The 27,551-nt window shown below is 31.0% G+C and overlaps 2 protein-coding genes across 3 annotated transcripts in view; both read left to right on the top strand.

Moving 5' to 3' along the window:
* LOC143232602 (protein kinase C-binding protein NELL2-like) overlaps window positions 1-17,289 on the top strand; it is a 116,913-nt gene extending 99,624 nt beyond the window's left edge. Inside the window, exons 13-20 of one of the 2 annotated variants that reach the window (XM_076468222.1) lie at window positions 116-238; window positions 943-1,038; window positions 1,831-1,971; window positions 5,287-5,397; window positions 6,688-6,941; window positions 9,830-10,084; window positions 11,203-11,252; window positions 14,717-17,289. In XM_076468222.1, the coding sequence (XP_076324337.1) occupies window positions 116-238; window positions 943-1,038; window positions 1,831-1,971; window positions 5,287-5,397; window positions 6,688-6,941; window positions 9,830-10,084; window positions 11,203-11,252; window positions 14,717-14,987 (1,301 nt within the window). In that variant the 3' untranslated portion in view covers window positions 14,988-17,289. The remainder of the gene's footprint in view (window positions 1-115; window positions 239-942; window positions 1,039-1,830; window positions 1,972-5,286; window positions 5,398-6,687; window positions 6,942-9,829; window positions 10,085-11,202; window positions 11,253-14,716) is intronic. The other variant, XM_076468221.1, reaches the window with a different exon arrangement.
* Window positions 17,290-27,415: 10,126 nt separating this feature from the next.
* Window positions 27,416-27,551, top strand: part of LOC143232600 (eye-specific diacylglycerol kinase-like) — a 424,387-nt gene continuing 424,251 nt past the window's right edge. Inside the window, exon 1 of the mRNA XM_076468219.1 lies at window positions 27,416-27,511. The gene's annotated coding sequence lies outside the window, so the exon portion shown is untranslated. The remainder of the gene's footprint in view (window positions 27,512-27,551) is intronic.

Below are 27,551 nucleotides of genomic sequence, written 5' to 3'. Positions count from 1 at the left end.
CGAATTGTATTATGGTAACCAACTCAGTGTTTCAACAATTTATTGTCATTTCTTCTTTCTTCTTGTACATCAGGATGAATACAGTTTACTGTCATTTATTTGTTTCTTCTTTCAGAGCATAATGAATGTCTTACTGGTGAGCATGATTGTGGTGCAAATGCTTTATGCATTAATACTGTAGGAAGTTACAAATGTCAGTGTCTAGAAGGTTACAGTGGAAATGGATATTCATGTGATCGTAAGTTTATAATATAAAGCCTCACTTTTAAAGCACAGAATAATGAGTGCCTTTTAAGAACTAAACTGTTTTGGAGATGTATATAAACAAGCAAAGTAAAAAAACAATTACAGTAGAAGTAGACTCACACAGATGGAGAGACAAGGTACTGAAATATTGTTAGAACATATTATTTACATTAAATGTAAATTTAATGTTTATTTAAAACTCATTTCTCAAAATTACATGTGAACTACTTAAAAGGTTCAGAATTTTTATACAGTGAAACCTCTCTCGAGCAGCCACCTTTGGGACTAAGACAAAGTGGCCTGATTAGAGGGGTTCCACTGTGTATAATTAGGGATTATGTAAACAAAAAAGGGACCGTAATTGAATGACCACTTTCAGATGGTGACCGAATCTGAGGGGTGGCTGCTTAGAGGGGTTCCACTGTAGTTCATTGTTGTTTGCTTTTTCAGTTAATCTTTAATGTTTGTTATTATGAAACGTAGCTTTATTTTTTTTTTTAATTTACTTCTTATTTAAACATAAAATCTTCCCAATTAAGTGCAGAATTAGCATGTGAAAATATTTTATCAAAATTAAATTGGAATGGTTAAATTGAATATTCTGACAAAGTTTTAATTTTACTGAAAAGTTCTGACATTTTGATAATTGTGTTTTACTTTAATGGCACTAAAGTATTTAACAATTTTTCCATCCAGCTATATGCAACCAGACTTGTTTGAATGGTGGCAACTGCGTAGGACCAAACATTTGTTCCTGCCGTCAAGGTTATGCTGGACCAAGCTGTGAGTTAGGTGAGTTTACAGGGAGATAAAAGAAAGATTTTAGGAAAATCACATATTAGCATGGAAAAAAGCACAATAAAAGTAAGTTTAATCAGTTATGCTGTCAAAATTTAAGTATATGAACATTTTACTAAACATTTTTAAAACACAAAATGGTTATAAATTTCACATTCTCACAAGATACAGAATAACTGACACTTATTGCTTCTTTTGGTAAAAAAAAAAATGCTTTTATTTTCTTTGAAAATTTATTGACAGTGCATTAGAAGGATCCTAGTCCATAGAGTGAAATGTGATGGTTTGTTGAAAAAGATGAAAGTTAGCATTTATGACTAGAAATCCTGTATGATAAAATTGTATTAATGACATTTAAAGTTGATTTAATTTACTGGTTGAACAAAACCTTTGACTTTCTTTGATATTATTAAGTACACCAGTGCTACATGTGATTTAATGGTGCCATATCCACATTTTGTTATGATATACTGTATATATATGTAAGGGTGCATGAGTTTAGAGTAATATTAATGAGATTGTCTGTACTGTGTCGTAGCAGTGGAACTGATTTTATTTATTATTTTATTAAGAATAAACTTCCATATAATGAAAATGATGTAAAGGTGTATGAGAAAGCTGTCATCAGATCATAACTTTCTCAAGATGAGGTTTTACGAATCATGAAGGTATGAGTTTGGAAATTTTATATGCTGATATTCCTGAAATAACATTACATGGTACTATCCTTAAAAATCTTTTTCATCAAATAAATTATTAATCATTTTTAATTTTCCCCTTTTCCAGATATTGATGAATGTAAGTTAGGCATTCACCACTGTCATCCAAACTCAGAATGTATCAACATGCCTGGATGGTATTATTGTCACTGTCATTTTGGCTACGAGAGTCATTTGGATAATAACCACAGTGGTATCACGTGTCAAGGTATTTTGATAGACTTTATTCAACACTATATAAATATTACCGTATTTTCCGGTTAATCGCCGAATAAGCCGAGGCCAATTTTCAGCTCTGAAAATGATGGTTTTTGCTTATTACCGCCCAATAAGCCGAAGCCATTTTTAAGAAGTGACAAGTTTCTTCAAAATGATTTCTTAGTCTTGTTTCAGCGTCAGCATGCATGTTGTGTGTGATCATTGGCGTTCTGTAGTAAAGCAGAACGTGTCGCATTGAGACAGAGATGGAATCAATATGTCATTCGTTATTGGCTCCACTCACTGTAATTAGGTAACCAATGAAATTCCAGAAACAACGTTTCAGTGTAGTCTTAACGTGCTTTGCTGATGGGACAAAATTACCGCCTATGGTAATTTTCAAAAGAAAAACATTTCCTAAGAAGAAGAAATTTCCGAAAGGAGTGATCGGCCAATAAGCCGACCCCGAAAAATCAGGTCCAAAATTTAGGGCCAGAAATTCGGCTTATTAGGCGGAAAATACGGTATTTGTATATTAATATTTAATACTTGACAAAATAAAATGTAGGAAAGCAGTGTTAATAGTAGAGTTATAATGGGTAAATGAGTAAATTAAGTTTAGGTTTTTTCAAAAGGCTTGTGTTATTACTTGATAAATTACATTTTTATATTTTCACAGTTGAAGCTTTAGTGACAATGTGCCTATCTTTTGATTAAGAGCTGATTTTCTTAATTCAGTGGCAAATGATTCTAGCATTATAAGTTTGAATTCTTTCTATGATGATAGAGAATGAACTGGAGGAAGGTGCAACATTACATTTGCTTAAACACTGTTGGGTAATGTTACTGATTTTATACGTTTTAATGTAACAGTGTTCTTTTACTAGACTACAGAGCCTTTTAGTAATTGATCTAATATATCCTTGATTGCACCTCAGGCTCATGAATTTGTCTTGCTATTTGTCTTTAACAGTAAAACCTTATATTGATATGCTTACTATTTAACACTGTTAATATGGATAGGTTAAATCATATATGTCATGACTGTTTACAGAGTTACATATAAAACTTAATGAAACTGTTTTATTATCAGTGTGTACAAATAAACTTGGTATCAAAAAATAGTCAATAAATCAACTTTTAATGTTACATAAATTTTAATTTGTTACTTTTAAAAAGAAATACTTAATTATGTTTTTAATTTCTGCTTGTATGTGTATTATGACATTTTTCCATCCAGACTGCCTATTTTCTGTTTCTTTCATCACCCCATTATCATATTATGAATTTAGCATAAATTATTTGTAATGGTATAGATATTGCTAAGGCATAATTTAATTTTTTTTTAAGATCCACTTGCCATGCATACCTATCACATTCTTTTCTGTACAGATTGCTATGAATTCTCTCTGACATTTTATTATTTATTATTTATTAATTATTTTGAATTACTAAATGATGTTAATGAAAAGAAATAATAAGAATAAATAATTTCTTCATGGGATATAACTGTGCGTTATGTCATTTAAAATGGTAATTTGAGCTATGCATTTACCTAGTGATTTACAGGTTGTATCCTAGACGTATTAGTTAGATGTAGTTCAAAGAGAAATAAAGCAATAAGATCTATTAGAAACAGATGTCATCATTATGAATCTTGAGGTATTTCAGATAAATAATTTTCAGGTACAATCTACAGTTGTTCTAGAAAGAAAAAGGGATATTTTAGATTTATTCCATATTTTTTGCAGTGGTTATAAGGTCAACAAAATCAACAGAGTCTGAATAGAAAATAATAGAAAAAAATATTAAGTTTTACTGAAAAAATACTCTTGATATTCATTAAAGAGGTTTTGTAGGTTATGTAAATGGACTTTGGAAACTGTAAGATGAAAAAGGTATCTTTAATTTTAACATGAAAAATCATTTTTCACTCGGACTGTTCAGTGTTCGAATTTTGTATTTTAATGGACAAGTCTTTAGTAAAAGTAGTTTAATAAAAACCTAATTTTTTTATATTCAAAAGACTTGAAGTATTTACTAAAATGTTACCATATTAGAAATTATATAATGGATACTTTCATGGTTACCTGGTAGTTGCAAAGTCAATCAAAATGACTTAAGCTGTGTTGTAATACTGTATATGTCATTTTCCCATCTTAATTGTTGTTAATGTATTATTTAATAGTAGTAATATTTGCATAGTAGTTTTAAAAATTACTTAACTATTAAAGATGTACTATCACATATAATTTATATGCCTTTATAGTCACAGTTGTGCACCTCTGTTAACTCTCATTTCTCACCTTGGTGTGCATCACAGTTTATGCACCATGGTTTTAGTCTGTTATTCAAAATTAAGAGTAGTTAGCACAGATAATCCTTGAATACGATTTGTGAAAATATTTGAATCCAATGAACAAATTCAGAAATTAAGGATATCCATTCCTTGTGCAATGTCGTGTGAATATTCAAAATATATAAAAAACTGAGCATGGAATTAGAATTGGCAGTAGAACTGTATAATGCTGTTACAAGGAAGTTGGAAAATAGGAAAGTTTTAGCCAAAAGGTTGAGTAGTCCACATGTTTAAATATTTAAACTTTTCAAGAAATCAAAAAATTGGAAGAACAAATTAGTGTGCTAAGACTAACAAACCAACAGTAATTTTGTGTGGAGACATCACCTTGAGAAACTTAAGCAAGTATATGTATGCAAAACAGTATTTAGCTATGTGTCCATAAAAATATGGAGATTTCTTTTATTTCCTGTGGGAGTAATAAAAATCAGTTTTATAACAATCTTTTTCATCACACAGTATCCAGTGGGTGACATTTAGTTGGCCAATTGCTTTGAATCCCACTATGCTAATGATCCAGTACATACTTCCTCACTGAATAAAATGTACTTAAAGAAAAATATAATAGCTTATAGAGCAAAGCTGGAAGAAATTACTGTTTTATAATTCCATAATGTAGTTAAAGCTGTGAGAGAGGATAAATATTGATTATTTAGTTCTTATATGTGATTTTGTTATAATGAGTATAAATATATCATGCAAACAGAAATAATCTTTCTTTAATAAAATTACTATTGACACCTTTTGACTCAAAATTATGACTGAAAATCAAATTTAATTTTTTTCAACATTTCCATTGCAATATTTACTTCAATCAAATTTTTCCTTATGTTTAGAACATCTATGATAATAATAATGGTTGAGATGTCAACATTAACAAAGTAACAACAGTATTACCATAAGATCACTGATTTTGTATAGCAAAAAAAAAGAAATTTAAATGAATTTAAATTTTCTTTTATGTAGATGTTAATGAATGTGCAGATAACTCTTCTACCTGTCACAGAACTGCTGTTTGTGTTAATGACGAAGGAAGTTACCATTGTGAATGCCAGAAGAATTCCACATGCTCTCTGAGTCAGTTTTTTTTTTCCTCCCAACAAAGTATTTTAAAATAAATTATGGTGAATCACATAAATTTTGAATTTTGATAAAATTTTATAAAAAGTTTTATGTTTGTCAACATTCTCTATTTATGTTATTAGTATTTTAGGTTTGTGACTGAAGATTATGTGTGGCAAGGAAAATTATTTTGGGAATTATTACTTGAAAATTAGTTAATAATATCAATAAATGCATTTAAATCTAAATTCAAAAAACAAGTTAAATGTTAGCTGTATTGGTGTTCATGTTTAGTATCTATTTTATCGTTATTACTATTTTAAATCATTATCTCTGAATGAAACTTGTTTCAAAGTATAAATCAGTTTTTTTTATTTATTTGTTAAAAGTCTCCCCGTTGACTTGGGAATACGTCTGAGGGCTTATTAGTATAAAATTTGGGTTGCAATACTCATGGCCAGGTGGTTAGAGTACTTGATCCATAATCTGAGGGTTGTGGGATTGAATCCTCATCACACCAAATATGATTGCCCTTTCAGTTGTGGGGGCATTATAATGTTATGGTGAATCCCACTATTTGTTTGTAAAAGAAGTAGTCCAGGAATTGGTGATGTGTAGTGATGATTAACCATCTCCCTCTTGTTTTACGCTGCTAAATTAGGGATGGCTAGAGCAAGTAGCCCTCATTTAGCTTTGCACAAAATTCAAAACAAGCATTATTGATGGTGAATAGATAACAGATAGCCCATTGTGTAGCTTTGCACTTAGTATTGTTTGTTTTGAATTTCTTGCAAAGCTACTCGAGGGCTATCTGTGCTAGCTGTCCTTAATTTAGCAGTGTAAGACTAGAGGGAAGGCAGCTAGTCTGATGCCAACTCTTGAGCTACTCTTTTACCAACGAATAGTGGTATGACCGTCACATTATAACACCCACACGGCTGAAAGGGCAGCATGCACTTAGTAACAAACAAATGAATTATTAAAGCTAAATTTTAAATAACATTGCCAAACTACTATAAATATTATAGTCCATTACATAATTATGTATCCCCCAGTGAGTCAGTAGTAAGCTTATGGCAATGAAATTCTAAAATCTAGGTTTGATTCCCAACAGTGGATAGAGTGCACATTGTTTGTTATGTAGCATTGCATTGAAACAAACAGAATAATTCTGGGGTTTGATAAAAAAAATTAATTAAGTATTTTAAATTTGAATTTCTTTTTTCACTTTCACTGTTAAAGTAAAATAGAAGTGTTCAGTGTTTGAGAAAAGACCAATACTGATTCATTTTTAATATTATTTAGGTTGTATATATTATGGAACTGAAAAATCAAATGGGGACACCTGGTTAGCAGCAGATTCAATTTGTACTGAATGTTTCTGTAAGGCTGGTGTAGTCACATGTCAGAAACAAGAGTGTGATTGTAACAAGCCAGACATCGATCTTGGCTGCTGTCCTGAATGCGACACCTCATCCTATTGTCGTCACCAAGAAGTATCAAAACTTTTTCGCAATGGGGAACGTTGGGTTTATCAGTGTCAAATTTGTGAATGTTTAGTAAGTTTAGGAGATTTTATACTTTTACAAATAAGTTTTACTGAATACTTCAGTACTTTTTTTTTATTTATATACAGTTTTAGGATCACTATAAAGGTGTCAATTATACTGTCACTGGAACTGGAAGCTATTTGAATAATTAGGTTAATCATAAATAGAGTTTTACCATAGTTTTTGAAATAAAAAAAATGTCTGTTTTTTTTTCTTTTTTTTGCATTAAGTAAAAATATAAACCTTAATTATATTATTGTATTGAAGGGAGCAGTAATTAAATTCTTTGATAATTTTCTATCTATTTTTGTTTCAGTTAAACTAAGAATATATGCATATTGGCTAATTTTGTGATGTGTTTATTCAATTAGGAAACCTCGAGTGCATATCCCTCAACGTCTTGAAAATTATTATTCTCTCAAATAACTACAAAGAATTCATAAATCAAGACTTTTCACTTCTCATTCAAACCTTCTTCATTTAATAAAAGAGAAATCTGAAGAAGTGAAACATGTTGGTTTATGACTCTTTCCAGTTACACAAGAGATGCTGAAATTTGTCAATAATTTTGTGATAGAAAAGTATTATTTATACCTTAAGTGCTCTGATGGTATTATTTAAGGCAGGTAGTGATGACAGTTTTTGTAAAGCACTGTTGTTTTCAGTTGAAACAATTGTATTAATAACCTTAATGAAAAACATGTAATTCTAATTTTTTAAAATTTAAGATGCACATTTGCATCTAGAAATTTAATTATAAAATTTGTGAAAATACTTTATTCAAAGAAGAGATGAAAATTTAATCGAAACGCGTATTTATCATGACATGTGTGATACATGATAAATACATAATTTTGCTGGCACAATTTGAAGCACAGATTATTCTGGGCACACTTAACGTTACAAGTTAAATATTTGCATCTTTCTTTTCGGCTGCATAACCTGCACTGTTTTTTATCTTTTCCTGCTAAAACCAATGTTATATCTTTTAACAAATGTTTAATATCTTTAGCATTTGGCGATTTACCTTCACCTGGAGGATGTAAAAGCTCTTATTACTGCCAGACAAATCTCATATAGAATTATTTTGTATCTGGAACAGTGATTATACAAGTGAAAGGAATTTAGCAGAGTTGTTTGTAAATATGATTACAATCATTCTTATGCCATTCTATGGTTCTTCTTGAGTAAGGACAATGTGATGTCTGATCTTGCCTCTTGATTCTACTTACATACATGTGGGAGTATAAATTATGTCACTTATACTTAATGCTTACAGCTGCTATGTGCATTTCAAACTGCTATTAGGAATATCATCTAATTGGAGGTGCACATATGTATTCTCAGTGGTGAACATGTTCAACTGGTTTAAGAATATGCAGAGTTGGGAAGGTTGTATTTGGTTATTTTGTTAGTTTTTAATTGCACAATCTATTTCCATCTCTTGTTTGTTATCTCAAAAAGTTCATTGTTCTGTCTTTTATATCCTAGTTTACTGATCTAAATTCTGACTTTTAAATCTCAAAATTTTAATTTAGTTGTTGTATAATTAAAGTATTACATTATACATTTTTTTAAACTTCAAGTAATATTTAACCTGATGTTTTTATATGAAAGTGTTAATACTAACTAAAATTTTCATTTTGTTGACTAAAGGTTTATTACCCATCTTTTTATTACCTTATGCGTATGTGAACATATGGACACTTGTAAATGACTGGGAGCAACATGAGAACAGAATGACCCATTGCAATTAAAGTTTGTTTCTTCTGTGGAAATGCAAAGTATAATAATTCGCATAAATTTAGGTTTGCTAAAGCAGTGCAAAAACTATATTCACAATCTGCCCTCAATCCAAAAACACACAGTCAAATGGAAGATTAACTGCTGAAAGCTATGTGTGACATTTGGAAGTACGTCTTTTGGTAAAACCTAAACAGTTTTTTGTTGTTCTGCCAGTGATACAACGTTTCCAAAATTTAATAGAGCACACTAGGAAAGTGTTTCCAAACAACTTGTGGTGGTTCCAGCTTACAGCTATAATGAAAAATTAAACATCTGGAATCAAGAAAAATATCAAGGTGAACTTTACATACTAGCAGGCTGTGTTGACACACTAAACCATGAGGAAACACAATCTTTGTATGGACTGGATGCTCAAAAAAATATGGTATGTTTCTATGAAGACAAAGAACTCACTAACAAATCCAAACATACCAGTCTTACTTCTGCATATAGTACCATTCATGGACATCTCCCATGGGTTTCTATTCCTTTGCTTTGTTAAAACAATTCTTTGAAAGTCATAGCTCGTGCATTGTTGATGTACTTTGTCGTAAAGCATATACAGATGATGGAGACAGCATTCACCTCAGTGTATTGTGTAAAAACTCCCTATGGTGAAAATTTTGCTGTAGAGTAATAGTCCACAGCAAAGACCATTACATAAACCAAATAAAAGTAAATCAAACTACATTCAGTAGCTGTTAACTAGTAATGTTACTTGCAGAAGTAAACATAGGGATGAAATATAACACACTAACTCCAACTAAAGATGGAAGAAGGAATCTTTAAGGGCTAGGATTTCATTCTTGTTTTGTTTACATATTTTATGAAAACCTCTCTTTTAGTCTTTGAAAAACAGTTATTTGTTGTAAACAAGTTTAGTTTTGTATCGTACTCTTCTAGGCTTTTTATCAAGAAAATATAACATAAAATGTGTTTCTTTCTTTTAAAAATATTTAAGATATTGTTATGTCCATAACGCAGAAGCTAATATTTTGTTATGGGATAACCTTATACATAACTAACCTTGTGATCAATTACTAGTTTTAAAAGTTTTTTCTAAGAAATTTTCGTTTTTTTTCCTGAATGAACTGTTAATCTTATTGTTTAAGTTTGGAGAGATTGACTGTTGGGAACTGGAGTGCCCACCAGTGACATGTGACTATCCTGTTCTGCACGAAGGTGATTGTTGCTATCGCTGTGAGGATGATGTTTGTAGTTCTCAAACATTTAGTAGAGATGAAGTCAGTGGAAATGCTACTTCAAACCAGCATCATGATCAGGGCTGTACTTACAAGGGATACTTGTATCAGTCTGGGGAATCGATCCCCATCAATCATGATCCCTGCACTTCTTGTAACTGCAAGGTAAGAAGTTAAAATATATTAGTAATGTGTGTTGTTTTTCATATAGATTTTTGTAAGAAAATGATAACCAATCTGGTGTTGTTTTATGGTGAATCAACCCAAAATAAAATAGTAACATACTAATAGTGTAAAACGTAAATGTAGGTTTATGTGAACTTGTATAGTAAGGTACTTTTCTCTCTAACTTCTGTAAAACAGTCTTGAATTTTAGAAAATGTTATTTATTATTGACTTTTTTAATTTATCCATCAGAGCATCATAATTTTTTTTTTATTTTTGGGTTTATTTCTCAGTTAATACTATAAAACTACTATCTGTAGTTTGATCCACTTTTATTGAATTTTTTATGTCTTGTTCAATTTATGTTTAATTTTTGTGTGTGAAGTACTAACAAATTTGCATCAATTGCTGATTATAATGCAAAGTAACTAATATATTCCATCTTTTTCCAATTATTTTTTGCATTTTGTGCTCCCTCATCATATTATAAAACCTTTAAGTGATTTATGGAATATTTTGGGGTGAAATATTCAGCCTTATAAACTACTGTATTTAGTAAAGTGGTGCAAGTTTGGACAATATTCAAATGAGCGGTTGTTATGATCTAAGTTGAAAATTTTCTGAATTGTGATTTAATCTACTTCTGAATGTAAATGTTTTTAAACTTCAGTGTACCAGGAGGTCACTAAAAGCTAGAGATAAAACAAAACGTTTGCAATGTTTTTGAGTACTACCTTTTTAAATTATTTTTTGTGCACAAATTATATTGTACTTTACTCAGAAAATAAATACAAAAATAAGAAAGTTGGTCAGTACCAATGTAATTGACCCATTACATTTGTATGACTAATTATTAGAAAATCATTTCTAACATAAAGTTTTTTTGAAAATCATTACCTAATGAGCCCATCTGACCTAATATGTTGTACTGTTTCTTGATGGGTTTTACATTATTATATAAATTCTCAGATAATTTTCATATGTAAATACAAATGTAAGAGGAATATAGCTGTGTAATTCATATATTTGGAAGCCATAAGTTTTTAAGTTAAATTTTTGTTTTTATAATAATTTTGAAAACGTAAAATCTTATTATGTTCCTGGGCATCCTATTACAGGGGAAGATTGGTCAACACTCGATGAGCAATAGAGGTTATAGTTCACATCGGTAAACACAATGTTATTCTTATTTCTTATTTTCACCTTAAATATTTCTTGATTTCACACACACTCTCTTTGTTTTCTTAGCACCATTTTCATACTTCTAGTTTTCTATTCTTTTGTTACATTCACTATTTTATTGGATTTCTGATATTAGGAAGCAGTCTACAAGTTTGATGTAAATATTAATAGAAGTACTTGTATACAAAGAGTGATTCAATATTATAAATGATAATGTTAATATCAGATATTAGAATTTTGTACATATTTTTTACCTGTATCACTGTAAATATCAGAGGTGCTCCATCTTCATTATTTTCTTCATAAATTCTGCCTTAGCTGGTTTTCATCTGTTAATGTACTTAGTTACCTTAATGTAGTCTAATTACTTTTAACTGGAATTTATAAATCATTATTGTTCTTCTAGATGAAATTATTGATACCTGTGTTTTTTTATTATTACTAACTGGGTTAATATGATTGGTATGTATAAAAACTGTTCAGAAAGAAACAGCTGTTTTCTAGTACTTTGTATATGAACTGATCCTAAATGGTAAATTATCACTTTAAAAGAGACAATGTTCTTCTACTGGTAAAAGCACCAAAAAGTATATTACAATGATAGGTAGTATGAAACACAGTTACAAAATCTTAACTTTGAGTGTCATTGATTTTGAATACTATGCTGCACAAATGTGCTTTATGAGAGAAAATGAAAGGCTGTGAGCATACAACAATGGTTAACAAATATGTGTGAGAATGATCTCTTATCACATATTCAAGTACATAAGTGATTCACAAGGCTTTGATTCTCAATGCTGGTTAAAATTACTGTTAGACAGAAGCTTAACCAAGATGATCCAGGATTTACTGTACAAGATGAAGCTACTGCAGTCATGTCAGATATATACTCTTCATGAATTGGAAATCAATATTCAGTCTATTGAAACTATTATTGTAAAAACTCCCATAGTGACGTATTTGTTCAATGGGCTCTTTAGATGTTAACAAAATGATACAAGAAAGACAGATTTGACGACTTTAAGTAGTTAGTGTTGCAATATAATATTGAATTAACACATTCGATGAATGTTTACTGCATAAGCTTGAGACAGAAATCTGATATGGCTGACTTACAAGTTAGGAAATTGCATTTCATTCTGAACATTGCTAGTAATTTTATGCCCCTATTTTCTACTGAAGATTTGAAACCTAATACATTGATTGTGAAGAATTGTGTCAGACTCTTAAATAATAACCTTATTAGTCATGTTCTCATGTCATCAAATTGGAATTTATTAAAACAATTTTTTTCTACCTTAAACAGCCAGATTCTAAACATTATAATGTTTTTATAAGAAATATTTGATACATATATGATTTTTTGAACTATGATGGTTAAAATATCTCTTGATTACTATTTAAAAGTATTTTGTTCAGGCCTTTCATTTTATATAACTGTTAGACAATATTCGTGTTTTCTTTATTACTATGTAGCTTTTCAAGTCACAGGGGTGAAAAGTATTATGTATATAATAGTGGTAGTTGTTATAAATTGTTTAGAAGTTAATTGATTTCCAAGCCATTATCATAATTCTTTTAGTAACTGGATTGTTAATTTTTCTTCACTTCCATTATTGTACAGCTCCAAAATTCTACATCAGTTTTATTATCAGTCTGGAATGAAAGCTTAGGAACTGTTCATTTCTCAGTAGGTGTAAATATATTTGTTTGAGAACAACTGCACAAAAACTAATCTCCACTAATCTAGATCTGATATACAGCCTAAGAACATACATATATATATCTTCTATTGGAGCTTTCCTTAGAAAATATTTTCAACTGTAATTATTAATCATATGTGTAAAAGTCTGGTTAGTACCAATGTAAAGAAATAGTCTTAAACTCAGATACTTAATATTAATTCAGTAGTAATTAAAACTAGTTAAACTATAATAATAATAATAATTACCTTTGGAGATAAAGCCTTTAATGCTTCCACATAGTTCAAACGATGTTATGAACCACTGTACCAAAAGGTAATTTAAACTTTAAAGCCTGTAATAAAGTATAATGGACTTCATTCTCAAAATGTGTAATCTGTAATAATATATTGGAATGCATTAATAGACAGTGTTTTTCTGATCTAATATATGATGCATACTGTACGTCTCTCGTGTAACGGTCACCAACTGAATTTCAATTACATACAAGTCCTTTAAGCATTTAGAAACTTTTTTTGTTAGCACTGTAAGAATAGTTATAATTAATCATGCTCATGGATTCAAATATTTAAATAAGTGATGTATGGGAGTGTGGCTCTTTCTTTAGTCTTGTATGTTTCTTATACTTTATAATAATAATAAAAAAAATAATTGTTAAATTTGATTAACTTTTTCAATATTAATTATAACTTCCAAAAATATTGTTAAGCAGCAGTACCTAACTAGTGAAACAATGTATTTTAATCAAAATAAGCTGAAATGTAGAAGGGTGAATTTAATGACATACACTGATTACCAGGTTGAATTTTAGTTTCACTTGAAGAACACAACTTGCTTTGATTGGAAGGCTACATTAACTCCATTACAAACTTGAAATTTAAATTACCTTTTAATATAAGTTCATTTGAGCTATGTGTAAACATTAAAGATTTTACCTTCATAGATAAGTTACTAATCTTCATTGTTTATTATTGATGACAAGAAACCCACTTGAAGTAAAAATGTATCTCAGGATGGCTGGTATGGGCATTAACGCTTACTTTCAACCTTCTTAAGTTTGTTAACCTGAAGATGATCTAAGAAGGTTGAAATGTGGTTCTCTACTTTATTAGTAAGTGTTAATACCCATACCAGCCATCCTAAGATACATTCATTGTTAACTGTTATATTTTTATAATGTTATTGTCTACTATTGTGTGCACTAAGGTTAATTCATTATTTGAACTATTTTCTTTTTTTATGCTTATAACCATAGAATTGCAGCATGTCTCTTTATTTCACTATTATTCTCTCTTCTTCCTTTTTCTACTTTCTTTAGTGTTTTAACTTTTAAAATTTGAGTAGCTAAAACCTTACAAACCTACTAAACAGCAAATTGTGTTTTTTTTTAATAGAAGTTTAACTTAAATTCAGGAAATTTAAGAGTTTCCATAACTTGCATGAAGAATGTATTTTGGCCAGAGATTGAGATTTTAATTCATTTTTCAAATTAAACTGATATTAGTGTTCTCAGTTCATATTTGTTTATGTTATTCTATGATTTAGTCAATTTTAGGCACACAAATTTTTTTGGTTTAAATATCATTCAAAATTTAGAAAACTTACAAACTTAGAACAAAATGTTTATATACCAAATCTTTTTCAATCTGTATATGGTATAGTTATTACAACTGATTTAATAATGAATAGAAATGTTTGTGTTATGTTTTATTGTTTTATGCACTTGTCAAACATTTGTTTTGTTTAGGATGGACAACTCTGCTGTTCGTATACTCCTACTTGTCTTGCCAGCTTTGGTGACACTGATGTCTTGCCCTCTACGGACAAATATAAACATATCAAGCCAAATTTTATCCATAACTTTAAGCAATATCTTTTCAAAGAGGAAACAACACAAGTGGAAGATCTTCCCCTGTTTACTGAGAATTACGTTCATACAAGTTCTCCTTTTTCGAAGCTCCTCTTGGTGGCAAAGTCAACACAAGTTCCTGACTCACAGATGGCAGACCACCATATAAAGGTGTCTTTAAAGATTAGTAATGAAAATAATCCAAGTAATAACCATGGAAATATTGAAAAAAGATTTAGTGGTGCTAAGGATTATCTAGGCAACAAAGAAAAACAACAAGATTTCACTGAATCCCAAGAAAGCACACAGATGGAAGATAGTGGAAAAAATCACCAAGGTCACAGTAAGGAATGGGTAAACATTCCAGAAGGAGGAGGAGTAAAGATTCCTATTTTGTTTTCTTCTGTATCTGAGGTTTCTGATATGAACTCTGAGTGATACTCAGAAATCATGTTAAGAAGAATGGATAGGAATATAATTTGTGTGAGGGCCAGAATAGGTTCTTTTGCCTTCAGCTCATAAGCAGTGTCTTTGTGGAAAGTTCCTCTTCCACTTGCTCAGAAGCTCCAGTTGAATTTCAAGAGGAAGGTTTTGAAGAAATAAAGGAAGGGGGTAGAATGTTGGAAGTATGCTAAAAATACCCAATATCTTGTATAAACTGTTGGTCATTGCTGTGGAATGTTGAAAAAATGTTTGCCGTATTTTCAAATGTAGTCTTGTTAAAATCTTTAAAGCTTTGTGTGCCATCCAGATATTATCACCTGCAGTAGGTTGTTCAAAAAGTGTGGTACATATTTAATTTATTTAAAGGCTCATTTCAGAAAAGGTAATTTGACAGAAAATGATTCAGGAACTGGTAAGATGTAACTATGGTATGCTGATTCACTGTTACTCAATCATTTACACTAGTCTGTATATAAATGTTTGCACCCAGTTAATGAGTTTAGTTGTATATGTACTTAATTTATTAAACTTATTTTGTTTTGATAACTTAAGTTCAACACCAAGGTGTTTCCATTTTTGAAAATTAGATCTTTAGAAAATTAAGATAGGGAAACAGTAAAATATATAATGTATTTTAATTGGAAAGATAAAAACATTAATATATATATGAACAATATATACATGTATTTGTGATGTTAAAAAAACACATAGGTTCAATAAATCTTAATATAAGATGATAAAAATCCTATAACCTGAGCACATTCAAAAGGTACACCTTTTTTCTTGAGGGATAAACTCAGAATGTTGGTGTAACTGAATAAGTGATACACAAAAGTTGAGTAATATTATGAAGGTGTCACCTGGCATCCAAGGAAGTATTTTTGTACATTTTTAAGTCACATGTAAATATATCTCATTTCTAATAAAACATAGTTTGAAACAAGGTCATTGGGTAAAACAGTGTTAGCAAAAAAGGTAAAGATAAAGGTAAATAAGAAAAATTTCTGCCAGAGAACAAGTCAATGATCAGAGATCACTGATTTCAGTATCCAGATTTATTCTACAAGGTTGAACAATATTTAGATTAGCAATCCAGTAAGTTTTTTTTATCTTTATGTCAGCTTTTGTTTTAAAGTTTGTTTCAGTGACAATGAGAGAAACACTGTTAAATATCTTTAACCAAGTTGGTTAAAGTGTTGAGCAATAGGGAGATCTATTTTTTGGTGTTACTAGAAGTTTTATGGTTGTTGAAATGTTCTGTAACAAAAATTTGGGTATATCTTACATACTTGGTGATTGTATTTTTTACATTGTATAAAGTAAATGGTATTCTGTGTTCCACAAGTAATTTTCTTAGTTCTCTGGTTGTAATTGTGAGAAAAAAAAGTTGGTAGATTTTATGAATTTGTAGATTCACAATGAGTTCTATTATATGGATGACAACTATTCTTTGGTGAAGTGTAATTAACTTGCATGAATAAGAGTATGTTTTAAAATTCTGCTTTTCTGGAAGGAGATATCTCAGGAAATATCTTTTTAAGGTGATCATTCAGTTTTAAAAGATGAAAATGATTTTCAGAAGGTGTGAAATGTTTCTGAGTTTAAAGTGATAGGTATTAACAAGAGGAATTTTGTTTGAAACTTTAGTGTTACTCTATTTTAGGATGTTTTCAATCTGTCTGTCAATTTTGGTATCTTTATATCCTCATTGTAACATTGTTTGTTTTAAATCCTGGTGTGTTTTTTGTAATCTAAACAGATTTTCTTTATTCTAAGAGCTTGACTGTTTTGTGTGAGCATACTGACAGCTTTTATAGTGTAGGTACTGTGGTCTGTCTGTCTGTTTTTTGTATAAATTGTGTAAAATTCTATTCTTTAAAAAGATAGTGATATCAAGAAAGTTAATTGGGTTGGAGAGTAACTAAAGGTAAATTTTATTGCTTTGTAAAAGGTATTTGAATATAGGATAAATTATTTAAGTGATTCAAAATTGGCTGTCCATTTGAAAAATGTCACGATGAAACCTTGTAGAATGGACGGCAACTGCCTCTACACTTGTGTCTCCACAACAGGCAGTTGCCGTCCATTCTACAAAGATTCATTGTGAGTACTCCACCTAAACAGTCTCTCAAAGAAAAATGTCATGTATGAAACTTACAGGGCTTATTTGTAGAAGCTGGTTTTCAGTATGAACTGTAAAATTATTGACGTAATTGGGAGCCAATTTGATACTCATTGTGGTACCATTAACGTGAAAATAATGTTTCTTATTGCATTGTGGAATATATTTAGATCCTGGAACAAGTAAACTTCAATTATTGGTTTGTTCTTTCTCAGAAAAGTAATTTTTATTTTTCATGTAGACTCTTAATGTTTACCCATGATCTTTCTAATACTTCTTATTTATTTGTGATAATTTTCCATCCTGTCTTTAGAAATTGACCCGTTTAACATTTCTTGTTTAGTCAGTCTACATGTGTCAACTTTATTTTACTTTAACAACATTTAGGTATAGTTCTTTTTGATCACATGTAAAGAAAAACGTCTCTAACATCTTTTTATGTAATGATCTCATTCCAATTGTGTTTTATTGGAAATGAAATGTACTTACAAGTAGATTGAAAAATATGCAAAAACACTTCCTGAAAGCCCAGATAACCTTCATCATGTTGCTCAACTCCCATTATAAATCTCTCACTCAGTAATGCAAACAGTCCCAGTTTACACCTGAAAAAGAAAGGTACATCTTTTGAAAGTGCTCAGTTTACAGGGTTTTATCTTTATATTCACATTTATTGTACCTGACTGCCAGCAAACATTTTCTGTGAGAATAAAAATCATTATAAGTATCCCAATTTCTGTACATTCTTTTCATATGGATTCTGAGTCTTTTGTGTTTTTTTGGGGGTGTATCCAATTTTTGTTTTTCTTTGTACAGTTCACTGCTGTATCTAGTCATTTGTTATCAACAAACATTTTTTTATCACCAAGTTTAAGATGAATTTTATCAAAGGCCAATATTTATTTAATAATAATTGTACCTGATAATTTTTATTTGTTGATTGTTAAAGAAAACTTTAATTGGTAAATTGAAGCAATTTACAAAGAAATCATTCCCAGTTCCTTATTGAAACTATTATGCTCACAAACAATTCAAAATATAAGCTTATATATCTTTTCTCTTAAGGCATTCCATTAATACAATATTTAACTTTTTTTTATCTATTCTTCTGCCTAATATTCAGACCTGACAAATTGAAAACTTAACAAAATGTTTCTGATTCATACATTTTGTGTTTTCATATCATGTCAGATATTTTCCTTGTAACTTAAATTTTATGTCATGGATAAAATAGCTTTCTCTGTCATTCTCTTTGAAGGTGTTTAATAATAAGTGGAAGTGCCAAATTTAATAACTGATATAAACTTCATTCTTTTTCTTTTATAATATAGTACAAGTGAGACACCCAAAAAAGTGGCTTGTGTATATAGGTATTTGTGAATTAAATGATCATTTGTGTATAATTAAAATATATTTCATATCTGTCTTCAATTTGCTTTTGAATACAACTAAATTTCTTCTCATGCTATTAACTCGTAATCTGAGGGTCGTGGGTTCACATCCCCGTCGCGCCAAACGTGCTCGCCCTTTCAGCCGTGGGGGCATTATAATGTGACGGTCAATCCCACTATTCGTTGGTAAAAGAGTAGCCCAAGAGTTGGCGGTGGGTGGTGATGACTAGCTGCCTTCCCTCTAGTCTTACACTGCTAAATTAGGGACGGCTAGCACAGATAGCCCTTGAGTAGCTTTGTGCGAAATTTAAAAACAAACAAATAAACAAACTCATGCTGTCAATTATTCCTTTTACCATTTGCTCTTTCAGAAGAGGTTTACAGTAGAAGAAAGAATAAAAGATCTTTGACACAACATAAGTTCTCTTTAGAAACAATCAAATATTTCTTTTTGTGTGATCTGAGAGCTAACATTGTAATAACTGCTAACAAGGTGCACTACTATATTGTGTGTATATAAAGTGTTTTATTTATAAAACTTAACGGCACTTGTTTTTCTTTTAGTTCTATTTTGTGCATTATATGACATTTATTGTCAAGATTTACTTTTAACCCTAAGGTATAATTTGATGATATTTTTAATATACTTGGATGGTCTGAACTAGCAGAGCATGATATAAATCACATATTTGTCACTTTAACTTAATTTTCACTGTTTCCAGCCTTCATTAGTACATATATCCAAAGTCAGATTAATGTGATATGTTTCATATTAGTGCCATTGTAGTTGTTTTATTCTGTGTAGTCCTGTATCAATATAAATAGAAGAAAATAACAATACTAGCTTGATTTATCAAAGTGTGATGTAAATAAGATAAATTGATTTAGAAGTACTGTAGCATTTCTAGGATATATCTTAACTCAATATTCATATATTAATGTTCCAAAGTGACTTTACAAACAAATAAGTTTTATCTAACTTTAGGTTCTCATAGCTAAACTGAGTCAACCATTGGTGAGTTGTAACTCTTCTAGCTATGCATCATGTCTTCCTAACAATAGTCTGTTACTTGTATGCAGCCTTTGATTAACCTGGATTAATTGCCATACTTGGCAAATTTATTCATTATCCATCTCAGTGTTCTAATAATTGTGTGAGTGTAGTACTTGTACATTCTGTATTAACAGTTCAATATCTCTAGAAAATGTCATTATTCCAGTTATTCATATATTTTACTGAAACATTTGTTTTCCTAATTTTTATCTCTAAAACTCCTAAATCACTCTTTTTCTGGTTTTCTCAAGGACTTTGAGACCAACATGTAAAAAGAGAACAGAAGATAACTCGGTAATGTTCAGAAAAGTCTTTAGAAGTGAAATAATAACATTGGAGAAAACAGTACAAAGATATTTCATACACTGATCTCTACAGCTGTACTGAGATAGTTACTATGAGTGATGTTTTGTTGATACAGAATTTATTTGCATCAGATGTATTAATCAAATAAAGTTTTTTCTTTTAATTTCAAAATAATTAAGTGTTTAGAAGATAAACTAAAGAATGCTTATTATTAAAAAGTCAAACTTTGATAAAACTAAACAAAACCATTGGTATTTTTCTCCATTTAGCTCAAATGAAAATCAAAAAATCCATTAAGTGTAGTTTACATTGTTTGTAGCCAAAGAAAATAAATTATAAAGCTAGTAGTAAATGTATTTCCAGTACTACAGCTTGTAAACTACATTATGAGCTTTGTAGTTAAGATATATTTATGTATAATAACTTTCAGTGTATATAGTTTTGAATTGAAATTTAAAGAAATTAATAATATATCCAGAATGTAAAATGTATTTAAAAATCACTATCAAAACATGTATAGTTTAAACCATAAACAGTCAACCAAGATTGTTATGATAGTCAATAGTCAAATTTTCCTATCTAATATTAGATGTGCAAATGCATATTTCTACCAATCTGTTACATGCTTGAGTATAACATATTTCAGATATAATCTATCATAGAAAAGAAACAGTTTATAAGAGTGGATGGATCAAGAACTAATACTAGTCTTGCTATGGTTTAACTTTTGGTGAGGTTTACAATGGTTGCACTGAAGTTTACATAGTTTGTTGTATTTATGAATGGACTGACATTCTTTGATTATGGTGTTTTTTGTTGTTTTTTTTAAACGGTTGTTAGTCATATTCACAAAATGTTACAGTTTGACTACTATATGAAATTATGGGTGACTTAGTGTTAAAAAGCAGCCTGTAGTTTAAGATTGATTGTTATAAATATATACAGAAAGTAGTTCTTATACCCACTACGTTAGATATACAGATCCTTACTGTTGTCTTAAAAATTGCACTTTTGTTTTCTGTTGTACTAAACCTGATCTCAATGTTGAATTAAAAGTCAATCGTACACTATTAACTGTGTGTGTGTGTTTAGTTCGGGTTTCACTTAATTGGAATAGTGACAAGCTTACTTTTGGGTCTGTAAAATATTGGGTTGAGGAATAATTCGTGAGCGTTTTTTCAAGTTAAAAAAATATATTCATAAATGAAACGCTTTCGCAAAATATTTCATGTCATTTGGTAGATAATTTTTTGCTCTAATAGATGGTGTGTTTGATTTTCATATGTCTTTAATTTTTGCTTTCATTTTCAGCTCATTAAATGGAATGTCAAGTGGACAAAATCGAGCATTTTCGACACCATCTGCTTTTCGCATTTAATTTCTTGCAATTTCGTTTAAAACAATGCATACTATATACCTAGGTATTACATGAAATAAAGTATCATAATAAATGTTTTGGGTGTAATATATTCATGCATTGAAGTATTGTATAGTCTTGAATGTAATGCTTGAAAGAAATTATTTAAAAACGCTCACGAATTATTCCTCAACCTAATATAATCGAAATGATTTAGCAATTACAAATTTTATATTATTTTCACACAAGATAGTGTTTCAAAATATGAAACTTGCTTTTTAAGTAAGCCACAGTATGAGACTATGAAATAAACATCCTTATACAGCTACATTACACTTAACTGTATTGGTCAAACCGTCATAGTGTATGTAGTCTAATACCGCGAAAAATCATCTCGGGCATAACTTTTTTACCTATTGACGTTTTAGGTTTTGCTTCTCCCATTTTTTAGCAGAAAAATCCACTTTTTCATATTCATTAGCAATGGTCTCACAGTGAGTTAGCAATCACTTTTCCAGACTTATAACGCTTAAATCTAGGGTTTGATTCCCCATGGTAAACAGGGCACAAGAGCTCATTGTCTAGCGTTGCGCTAAAATAGTAAAGATTACGATAACATTCAGTGATGTATTCATATTCCTGTACGATATTCATCGGAACTGCGACTGCCGTTGCTCATCCTAAGAAAAGGTGAAGTAATATAGTTTCATTGGAAAAATTACGAAAAAAAAACTATTCACAATCATTTTTATTGAAAAAACCAAGACATACAATGACTTCAAACGGTAATTAGTTAAAGGTTCAAACACACAAAATACGCTGTCTATCGTTCACCCTCAGTGACATGCATGGGGTGGTGGCGGTTAGGTGGGCAAAAGACCTTGCCTGTGTGCCCAAAAAGTGTCATTTTTTTCTCTGTTATTAAAGTCAAAACCTACGAAATGATAAACCTGTTTTCACACATGGCTTATTAGGTGTGGGAAAACTTGAGGTTTTAAAACGAATGGAACACAGATAGATGAATTTCAAGATAAAAACAAATCGATATGTTTAGTGGAAAATTATGAAAGTAATTATATGACAAATTGAATAGGAATGACAAGTGATTTACCAGCTTCTTATGACTTTCATCCCATGTCTATAAAAACAACCTATATTGTCCATAGTCTCATCTAACATACTCCCCCCCCCCAAAAGGCCGTGCATGGCCAGGTGGTTAAGACACTCGACTCGTAATCCGAGGGTCGCGAGTTCGAATCCCCGGCACAACAAACATGCTCGCCCCGCTAGCCGTGGAGACGTTATAATGTGACAGTCAATCCCACTCTTCGTTGGTAAAAAAAGTAGCCCAAGACTTGTTGGTAGGTGGTAATGACTAGCTGCCTTCTAGTCTTAAACTGCTAAATTAAGGAAGGCTAGCGCAGGTAGCCCTCGAGTAGCTTTGAGCGAAATTCAAAACAAAAACAAACCCTCCCACAAAAAAAAACATAATTCCTCAACGTTGTTTTATAAAGCGTTCATTTTAATATTCTTTGCACTTTACAGTTTCCTCTAACAGTTAAAACTTCCTTGAATTTAGCGCAAAGCTCTGCTGTTACAAACAAATTATTTTTACTATTCATTAGTGTGATATTATATTCGACAGAGTTAAGTGAGGAAGCGTTTCCAATTATTTTTCTAGTTTGTTTCGGGTGTAGATAATGTTTTAGTGTTAAACGTATACTTGTTTTACGTCAGTTTTGAATCAAACCCATAATCCGTTATCTCATATAGAAAACGGCAATTACCAAACTTGAAAGAGCTGAACCAACTGTATCTAATGGTGATATAAACAGATGCAACACAAGTTTATAACTCACCTCACGTTCAATGATTAACCTGTTGACTGCCAAGTATTTCAGCTGCTACGACAACTCCGAACCAAGTTCAAAATACAACTCTAATGCTTCTTCATTTTGTTATCTTTTTCGTGACGCCATTTTGGATCGAAAGTGAAATAATATGTAAGTAGGTCAAATACATGTATGGTGCTGACATCTAGCGTTAAAGATAGGTATTATTGAGAACGAATTAACTCGTCCGTGGCACTGTGTTACCGATCGGCTTGGACGAGTTATCTCGTCTACGGCATTGAACAGGTTAAACGATTGTGTTCTGTTCTTCACATACTCGCAGCTCTCTTTCTGGTTACGAGCTGGCATTCTTAATTGATAAAAAGATTCTATCGTTCTAAAGTGGAATTCTTCAAGGGAGTGGAGAATCACATTTACTTAGACAGTGGCCAGCATGAAGTGCAACCAGAGATTTATTGGGTGAAGTATTAGGAGGCTTTCCATTCAAATAAAAAACAGTGTAACGGTAAAACTTACAACGCCACTAGTATTATCACCCACTGACTAGATGAACGTGTTAGGGTCCATGAAGAGAAAGTGATCTATAACGGCCTCCTTCGTTGAATCACCACTACTGTATATTATCAGTAATGATTCTCCAACCTCGTATATCATGAACACAAGGTCGAATGTCAACAAGCAAAATGAGACTTCGTTTTCTTGTTATTGAACAATTTTGACCTAAGCTAAACAGTTGGAATCTCTTATTGTTATATAGTAGATACGTAAATAGAATTTCACTTTGTTCAATTCAAACAAAGAGAAATTGTAATCAACTGAATATGTTGTGAACGAAACACAGTTCAATCTCATCCACTTTTATATAACGTACGACTGCTTTACGTTACTATTGGTTTGCTACCTTATCATGCAGCTTCTGTTTTCTAAAACAGGGAAACAAAACTACACTTTATTAAAAAAATATGAATACAAACACATATTGTAGCAGAAATAAATTATTAACATTAAGATCAATAGTGAATCTTGATAACAGCTACAGGCAATGTATTTGCTCATTTTTACCGACTACTGTCATCTTAAAAACATGTGTGAAGTTTTACTTTTTTTTTTGGAAAGAGTAAAAACATTTCCCGAAACACAACTTGGAGAGATACTTGTACTTAATTTCTGTTGTGCGTATTGGAGAATCAAAGGTATATTAATTCTACAGATAAATGACTTTATAACACCAAGTGTAGTTGGATTATTATTTAATTAGACTCCCTTTTAATCTTTCTTCAGACACGTGCACAAAATAGCAAACCGTAAATGATAGTTTATATAAGAAATTCTAATCGATTCTGTAGTGTGCGATTCGAACATTAAAGCTAACTGTTGAAAAATTAATAGTTTTCAACAGTAACCAAAATTCCTATTAAGATAAAAACAATGAAAGTTAAAATTCCGTTCGTCTGTGATGGTAGTTGTTGAATGGAAAAAAAAGCTTTAAATATTCTATTAGTAAATTTGGTGGTTCTTTTTATGTTGGAGCTGTTAAATAGTCGAAGTGTCCCATTATACTTATGTGTATGGTTCTTTCTGTTTCGCCAACGTTTATTTGTTTGTTTTGAATTTTGCGCAAAGCTACACGAGAGCTATCTGCGCTAGCCGTCCCTTATTTAGTGGTGTAAGACTAGAGGAAAGACAGCTAGTCATCGCCAGCCACCGCCAACTCTTGAGCTACTCTTTTACCAGCGAATAGTGGAATTGACCCTCACATTATAACGCCTCCACAACAGAAAAGGTGAGAATGTTTGGCAGGACAGAAATTAGAACCTGCGACCCTTAAATTATGAGTCGAGTGACGTAACCATCTGATCATACCGTGCCTTTCCAGAAAGAAGTAAAGGATGAAGATTAGAAATAGAGGGGTGTCAAGATTAATATCTCATGGGTGACAGGAGTTAAACTACTGATAAAATAAACTTCCTTTGTTTCTCTGCCGGATTTTATAATTCTATTCAAATACAAATGAAAATCACACAATTGATGCAGTGGTAAGATTGAGTAAACATTATCAGAAGGAGAACAACCATCCTGATACCATGTAACTGATATTTGCGACAACAAGAATATTTCTATAGGTTTTTGTTTTTCGAAAGAAAACTACAAGAAATTCAATGAAGATTTGCTTTAGCATTTCACCCAAGAGTAGAATTTAGAATATTGTAAGAGGATTCTTGAAACATTTTTGAGTTTTGAACAATATGTGATAAAGAGAGGAATTATGTTGGATTGCTGTGGTTTAGAATGTTTGGGAGCAACAGTAATATATTTTGTCAGGTTTTAAATTGAATTAAAAAGTTATATTATTTACGTGGAGTTTTTGGTGAGTTGGTGTACGTTTTAAAATCATTATTGTTAGTACAGGTCTTTTTTCATGTGAAGGGGTTGATTCTGAGTGATGTTTTGTTTTATATTGGCTGAATGACAGAACTTCGGTAGTGAATATGTTGTGGTGTCTCTGAATCGTTGTTGTATTTGTATGATTCGGTATGTATGAAGCCATGTCTTAAAGATACGGTGACACGAAGATAACGTATTTCTCGTGGAAAATATTTAAATATAAATTTATTGATTAATGGAAAGTGTGTGTTTTCTTACAGCAAAGCCACATCGGGCTATCTGTTGAGCCTACTGAGGGGAATCGAACCGCTGATTTTACCATTCAGGATTTGAACAAAGGTTGTGAAATCAATTATATATTTTTTTATTCAAGGCTGTTGAAAATTTTAAGATGTTCTAGAACTTTAACATGTGAAATGTTAGCGTACGTAGATAAAACGTTCATTGTACAAAGAAGACTGTTAGGAAGCAGTAAACATCATAATTAATATTCTGAATATTTTTGAGAAAATGAGTAGCGTCTTTCATATAAAAGAAAGAAGGCAGAGAACGTCTGTCATGTAGTAAACAACATAAATAGATAACTTTCGTTAGCCATATTATCATCAGATATGATAAGACTACAATAATTATCGGGTTTATGGATTTTAGGGAATGGGTAAAAATCTCTCTGGAAAATACTGTTTTGGTGTTAAGTATCAAAAAGTATTTTTGTTTTTGTTGGCCTTTCTAAACTCAGTAGTTAGGCCGAAGGCTAGGTTCGTAAAAATGTTTGTCTCTGACTTGTTGGTAATCTCCAGTGATGTAGTTCTTTTATCGAGTATAACAATAGTATTATTTTTTATAAGTAGTTTTTATTATCACCTCAAGGGTGATTCTTTCTTTTGTGTTGAGGTTATTGTGAATGTTTTTAGAGAATTTCAATGACTATGTCATGTATTTCCCATCAGTTTTAATGTAGGTTTCTAAGTGAGGTTCTTTATTAGTGAGAGGTGTCCACCTATATTTTTGCTACGAAATTAGGCATATTTATGATTAATAGAAGATAGTTTGTCATGAAATACTTTCTGAACTGAGAAAGCTTATTTAAGTATCCGGGGAGAGAGCCTGTCTTAGAAGTTAACATGTTGGAATGGTTTGCGATGTTCTATTGTGTATGGTTGTAATATTTTGCGACTGATTCTCCTTTATTTATCGTCCCAAGCTGGTACAGCGGTAAGCTTACGGATTTACAGCGCTAAAGTCATAGGTTCGGTTCCCTCTGGTGGTCTCGGCAGACAGCTCGATGTGGCTTTAATATAAGAAAATTCACACTTATTATTTTTAATCATCGAGAAATTTCCTTCAGAGAGACATTATACATCTAAGTGGTTATAACTGTATGTAGTTACTGTGGAAACAAAATCTTCCGTTGGTTTCATGAAGTTGTGAAGACGTGTTTCAAATATTTGTTTTACTTTTACAAAAACGAGCTTCACTATGGAGATAAAATTTTGTAAACCTTAAATACATTTGTTTACAAGTTACACACACACAGTGAATTTTACGTTATTTAAAACGTGTGCTTTTGTCATGTCATTGTTCACATCCCTAGATGGCACGTCAGTTACCGGATGAGGAGAGTCATTCCACGTTACCGTGCGCAGAAGCATGTTAGAAAGACGGGTGTACGCATGTTAATAATACTAATAGTGCCAAATGGCAAGGCATACGTCAGCAACTTGTGTCTGTGTGTGTTATCGTACGTTTTTTACTTGGCGACGATAATCAGTTCTGTCAACGTAAGTCTTATTTCTCTTGTAAATTTTTTTTATTGTACTT

This window comes from Tachypleus tridentatus, chromosome 11 (assembly GCF_004210375.1).
Source record: "Tachypleus tridentatus isolate NWPU-2018 chromosome 11, ASM421037v1, whole genome shotgun sequence".
In the NCBI taxonomy this organism is placed as follows: Eukaryota; Metazoa; Arthropoda; class Merostomata; order Xiphosura; family Limulidae; genus Tachypleus; species Tachypleus tridentatus.
Note: the sequence above shows the minus strand (reverse complement) of the source record. Positions and strands in the feature narration are given on the sequence as shown.